The sequence below is a fragment of the Corythoichthys intestinalis genome, chromosome 3 (assembly GCF_030265065.1).
Source record: "Corythoichthys intestinalis isolate RoL2023-P3 chromosome 3, ASM3026506v1, whole genome shotgun sequence".
In the NCBI taxonomy this organism is placed as follows: Eukaryota; Metazoa; Chordata; class Actinopteri; order Syngnathiformes; family Syngnathidae; genus Corythoichthys; species Corythoichthys intestinalis.
Genome location: NC_080397.1, coordinates 42,408,624 through 42,414,813, shown reverse-complemented (window position 1 = coordinate 42,414,813; position 6,190 = coordinate 42,408,624). Strand labels below are relative to the sequence as shown.

The window sequence follows — 6,190 nt, the reverse complement described above, 5'->3', positions numbered from 1 at the left end:
CAATAGATTGGTTTATTTACATTTCAAAAACCAGAAGCCATTCATTTACGAATGTGATTGAACATTTAAATATGTAAACTAAAGTGCAGATATTAAGATTTTAATGAGGCAAAATAACATGCTTTTTTTCTAAAATATATTGTTATAATCATTTGTTTCGGATGTACTGTAATTATTTTCTGCATAAAAATTAATTTGGTGTTCCAAAAGTCTTTTTTTCGAAACTTGAGTCTTGTAAAAGAGGGGGTCGTCATATAATCAGGACAGTCTTATATTTGGGCCAATACGGTATTTTTACTAGATTTGTTGTAATTATTCCAACAGTCACAAGTCATTGCAGCCAATTATTTTGTGGTTCCACACTATCAATGGCAGAATTAGTTCCAGAAGGCCCTGTTAGAATGCAAGTTGAGATAAAAACATTTTTCATGCATATTGCTACATGGAAATGTTTTTACACACATGTATTAAGTCCACCTACGTGCACACACATAGGCAAACAAGTTCAAGTTGCCAGCTTGCTTCCCCAATTCCCTATTAGCGCAAGACGAGGGTGTCGGTTTGGTCTCAACATTGGTAGGGACGATATTACCCTAATGGTCATACTGTAATTAATGCAAACAATGAGCGGCCCATACCAGGCAGGGCAGGGCCGTGACAGATCCAAATAAGGGACGGCTAGCTTGACTTCGTTGTTCCTTGTGGAGGCTGGCCTGACCGCAGTAGTTTTGCAGGTTAGCTAGTTTAACGTTATGCTAACTCTGATGCACGTTGGACTTTCAGTAGCAAAATTTGTGGTGTTTCCCCGACTTCCACAACTTTTAACGGTGGCTACTGCTGGCCGAGAAAAAACTTCTAATATCTCTGGCGGAGGAGGCGGCATGTTGTATACATTAATCTGTCGGGGCTGTGGGAGTATATGTGTGTGTGTCTTTGTGGCGGTACGGGGGGCTTCAAGTCACTAGCCAACCAAACGTTTTTTTGAGGGGGCAAAAAATTGACCTGCACGTTCAGCAAGTGAAAAGGGATAAATGTAAGTCCGAACATAATGAAAATAAGTCACTTAATAATGGTAGGGTCTATTCTATTATTTCAACATATGGGAAGACGATCTAAATTACCTATATAACTGAACCCCCTATATCATGCACATAAGGTTTCTTAAAAGTTGGTGGGGACAATTTGAGCATCCTGTAAAGCTGGTAGGGATAAGTCCGTACCGTCCCTATGCAAACCTACGCCCTTGGGGCAAGACACCCATCTATTGCTAGGGTCATTCCAAATAAAAAGAAAGGAGATGGGAATTCTAGGTAGAACGATCATACTGTTTAAACTGTATTGTGTAGTCTGTTATCGCATCTTATAGTAAAAAAAAACACCTTTAAGAAACACAAAGGCTGTTAAATCCTTTTTATTTATGAGTTGAGCTCTGACTTTTTGGGGTATTATTCACATTTGCTCTTTTGATACGAGTTGGTGGTGCATTCGAGTCCTCCATCTGCATATATGACAGTGACAATAAGAAAGAGAAAACATATCAAAAAGCTGTGGGCTGACTTGCAACGATGTGCCCTGGTGAGTGAGTACACACACAATATTCTACCTGTACAACTATTCACATTCGTTCACTGTACACATTTACAGAGATCACATTAGGGAAAGCCTAATGACCTGAGGAGATAAATCTCAATTACTCATTCAGTTGTAGGCCAGCCAAAAAATGAAATTCGAAATTCGGTGAGTCATGGACCACGATAAAACTTTTGCGTGGTGCAAATTTGGCGTGTGAATGATTATCAAGACCCAGCAGGTTCGGGAATGTTAACAATATATGCTAGCTAGTCTCACATGAAACAATTTTAAATTTAAACATTGTGTTTAACAAACAGCAATTACTCATCAAGCCCCACCTAAGGTGATCAGATCCTTAAAACTTATACGCTGCCAATGAAGACGAAAGCAGTCAAACATCCACATTAACTGGGAAAACTGGTAATGAATGATTTCAATGGCTGCTGCCAACTTACCTCGGCAAAAGCTTGCCAATTACATGGTGGTGTTTTCAGTAAGAATTTTACACTGATATAAGTCACTGGCCTGCAGTCGCTGTGGATCATAGTGCGTTTTCCTAAATGGTCATTGAGGCCTCTGAAAGAATCACTCCCCGAGGATACATCAGGTGTACTGGCATCTTTTCAGAAACAAACCCACAGTAAGCTATAAACAGCTGATGCATATGCCAGCAGCCTTCATCGTCCCTCTTTCTGAAAAACACACAAACTATACATGAAAAACGTACCGGTCACTTAAACCTATCGAACAAGATAAAACACCATGAATAAACACGTCATACATGTGCAGCATTTCTCTCGAGAATGAAACGTCAACCAATAAATAATACATAACAAAATACAAATTAAATAACAATCATGGTCTTAGTTTAAGATCACGGGGGAGTGATCAACTCAAACAGTCGGAAGTCCCATTTACAAATATGTGAAAATGCTTGGCTCATTAACTATAAATCCGAACTGACGTTAAGGTCAGTACTTCAGGATAGAAGCTCCGATTAGCAAACAACGCAGCACAATGTCTTCAGAAAAGACAACATCAATAAAACGTTTCTCTTTGGACGCTTCTCACTGGTCATTCATTCCTCATGAAAATCATAAGAAAAAAGGGGAAATGTATTCTCTCACTTTGTGGCTTGATATCGCTATTGGTTTGAGGAGCTGTTAATTGACGAGGACGGCAGTGAGCCATACAAGAGGGGGCTTTGGATTTGGTGATTTGCAGCAGCTTTGTGTGATCTGGAAAATAATGTAAGTCCAGTCCCAGTCCATAGGCGGCTGAAGGGGTGCTAAGCCTTGTAGCAATTGCCCTGTGTAGTCAGCGCAAGCTGGCCATTAGGCGCCACCTCGTTGGTCTCGTCCTCCAGGAGGCCCGACACGTCGGCGTTGGGGATGCTGTCGTGATAGCTGCTGAAGCTGATGTTGTCCTCCTTCAGTTCGATGGTCCAGAAGGGCGCGTTGAGTTTCCGGTTCTGGTATTCTCTGTAAGTGTACACGCCTCCGACAAAGCCCAGGAGCACAACAACCACCAGGATGATGACGGCCAGAATGATGATGTTGAACTGCGTCCAGGACACGTCGGTCAGCGCCGCAGTCGTGTTGTCGGTGGGGCTGCTCAGACTCGTCAGCAGGGCTTGAGTGGTGGTGGTCGTGCTCAGCGTTGTGCTCAGGTTACCGTCGGACGTAGACACGGGAACGTTTCTCGCTCTGGTGGTGGTCGGGGTGCTGCTGAAGGAAGACGAAGTGCTAGAAGTTGGGTGCTCTGTCGTGGTACGAACTGCTGGTGTAAAAATGTGCTGAGGTGCTGAGGAGAGAAAAGCATTAAAACAGTTAGAAAACAAGACATCATTTAAAGCAACAATATTCTCCCAAGTTTTATCAGAATTTAACATGTCATTGTTCAGTATTTAAAAGTAAATGAGCAAGTGTCGTCTGACACCTAGTGGTAAAAAATCATCTAGCACATTTCCTGCATGGATTTCAAACCACAAATTTTTAAATTGGAAAATTACAAAAAACAGTTTATTTTGCATCCTGGAAAATGTTGCGTGTGGATGAGTTTATATAATTCCTACACCAGATACACACACACACAACCAAACTTTAAGGGGAACCCCGGACTTAAAGGCTTGTAGGCTCTAATAAGCCACAATTGTTCTCTTTTACTAAAATATGTTATTAGAAACACATCAAATATTGCCATTGATTTAACAATGTATAATATTTAGTAGATGTTTTGACCTACGGAGGGCGTCATGTTTTATGGAAGCTCGGGGTGATGACGTAGATTGTCACTGTCACTCCACGAATACTACTGGGTGACTGCAATTCCTTCTACGCGGCGAGACGTCCAACACATGCGTTCAATAAATTAGGTATGTGCCGGTATGAGATTCTAACGGTATGATAACCTTAAGAAAAATTATCACGGTATCACGGTATTGCATTTACAGCTCTAAAATGTGTGACTTTGAGATATCTGGGTTTAAAAAAAAACCTTTTTCTTTTTTGACTTAACAGGATTTTTATTTTTCAAAACATATAAGAAAATTGGAACCTAACTAGAATGTTAAGTTAAAATAAATTAAAAAATGACCAAAAAAATAACTGAAATATAAAATATATGCAGTCCTTTAGGTGAGTGTAAACCCACACCTTAACATTATCATCATCATCAGAAAAATCTAATTGAATTATTTTCCATAAAAAGCTCGTGTGTATAACTTGTATCATATTTACACACTCTGTCTTTCTCAACACAGACAGTTGCCAGAGAGGAAAAAAAAACACTTTTTACCACCGCTAGACAAACTAAACACGCTAGAGTTAACTTTCGTAGCTGGTGGGAGGCGTTTATGATAGTGTTTACTAGAGGTGGGAATCTTTGGGCTCCGATTCGATTATAAATCGATTATTGATGCACCACAACCCCCCCCTGCCCCCCGCTTTTAATTTTTTGTACACTAGTTCCAAAATTGTTCAAAAATCCTCTCAGGCGAAACCAAACTACTATTTCAGTATCAAGTTAACCGTTAAAAACAGTAAATAAAATACTCAAGTCCCTATTCTGTCTCAGCAGCTTTAAACTACATTCAATAAATGTTGTCAATCAACCATTAAAGTTGTTCAAATTGCCCGTTATTCCATAATTTCCCTTCTAATTTTGACATGAAAGTTTTAAAACTGTTTCATCATTTAAAGATGGATTCAAGTCTAGATTTGCCGATTTGTTTTTTTTTTTGTTTTTTTTTAGATAAAAAGTAATTGGGTTTGCTACAACAGAGCCCTCTAGAGAAGTCTACTGCTTTAAGATGGCGCCTGTTTACTAGCACAGGAAAGTATCATTTCACATCTAGTACTTGGTATATGATCTAACACTGCCGTCGTCTGTCATTTCACATCTAGTTCTAGATATATATGATATCTACCATAGCCGTATGTTGCCGTATGTTTGTAGCAACTAGCAACTGGACGCTGTTTGTAGCGGCTGACGGCCACAGTCAGGTATTATTGTTTTTTTTTTAAATCTAGCGGCATGAGTTGAACATGATATTTACTCTCGGTCCGTTCCTCTTGCGTCCTGAAGACCGCGCTGACTGTGTTTTATTTCCGCTTTACCTGGTATAATTCAATAATCGGAATTTGGATGTTTGTGAATCGTTCTCGAATCTCCCACGGCCGAATCGCGAATAATCTAAGAATCTGAAATTTCGCACGCCTCTAGTGTTTACTAATCTTTAATTTTGTATGAATGCAAAATCATATTGGAGGTATTGCCTCCTCAGCAGCCACCCTCCGCAAACGTTTTACACATCGGTTGGCCCTCCTCCTCTAAGCCGCGGCCGTCTAACTTTTCTGTAGCTAAAGTGTTCCCATGCCAGTTGTTTCGTTTTCTTCGATGGGGGGGGGTTCAGGAGTTTCACCTCCTCCAGCCACCGTGTAGCACAGCTGACTCACTGATACTGAGCAAAAAACTGAGGGAGGGTTGAGCCTTGCAGCTGCAAGTGAGGGATTTCTCTTGCATTTTTGGGACGTGAAAAACAGCTAATACCTTAGGGACGGTATGATGGAAAATTTTTTGCGGTTTTGAAACCGTGATGTTTTCATACCATGGTATATCTTGAAACCAGTTATCTGCACATGCCTAGCGCTCATCGGTTAATAATATCGGTTAATTTTATTTGTGTTTTCATTGAGTCTTTTATTACATTTTCATTGCCTCGAAATACTTTTATACTCTACTTTTATTAACCGTTTTACTTTTATCCGTCTTATACTTTTAAGCATTGTGTTTTCTTGTGGTAGCTTTAAAGCAGATTGTTGATATGTTGACCACTATCCATCCATTATTCACGTAGCATATTTAAACCAGCCTTATTTGATATTACTGCATTTAAGTATTTTCTTAAGGCATCTTTAGTATATTCTGTCTGTATGCAACTAAACAAAACAAGGTGAAAGCGCACAGTAGTACTTTGGGTGTCAAATTCGACTCTTGTAGCACGTTTCGTCAGTGTAGCATAGTTTGCCAGAACAAAGTTTTTTCCCCCTACTCTCGTCTCATCCTGTCTTTCCTGTTCATTTGACCTTTTCTGCTCGTTTTGTGAAATCTCAACTGT

The 6,190-nt window shown here is 39.9% G+C and overlaps 1 protein-coding gene across 3 annotated transcripts in view; it reads right to left on the bottom strand.

The window, feature by feature from the left end:
• Positions 1-1,396: 1,396 nt before the first annotated feature.
• si:ch211-158d24.2 (multiple epidermal growth factor-like domains protein 9) overlaps positions 1,397-6,190 on the bottom strand; it is a 52,910-nt gene continuing 48,116 nt past the window's right edge. Inside the window, exons 6-7 of one of the 3 annotated variants that reach the window (XR_009062802.1) lie at positions 2,028-3,375; positions 1,397-1,498 (exon numbers count right to left, since the gene is read on the bottom strand). Coding sequence is in view for 1 of the 3 variants with exons in the window: in XM_057832439.1 (XP_057688422.1) it covers positions 2,861-3,375 (515 nt within the window). In the remaining 2 variants the exon portion in view is untranslated. Of the gene's footprint in view, positions 3,376-6,190 lie in introns of all 3 variants that reach the window. The other 2 variants (XR_009062803.1, XM_057832439.1) reach the window with 2 other exon arrangements.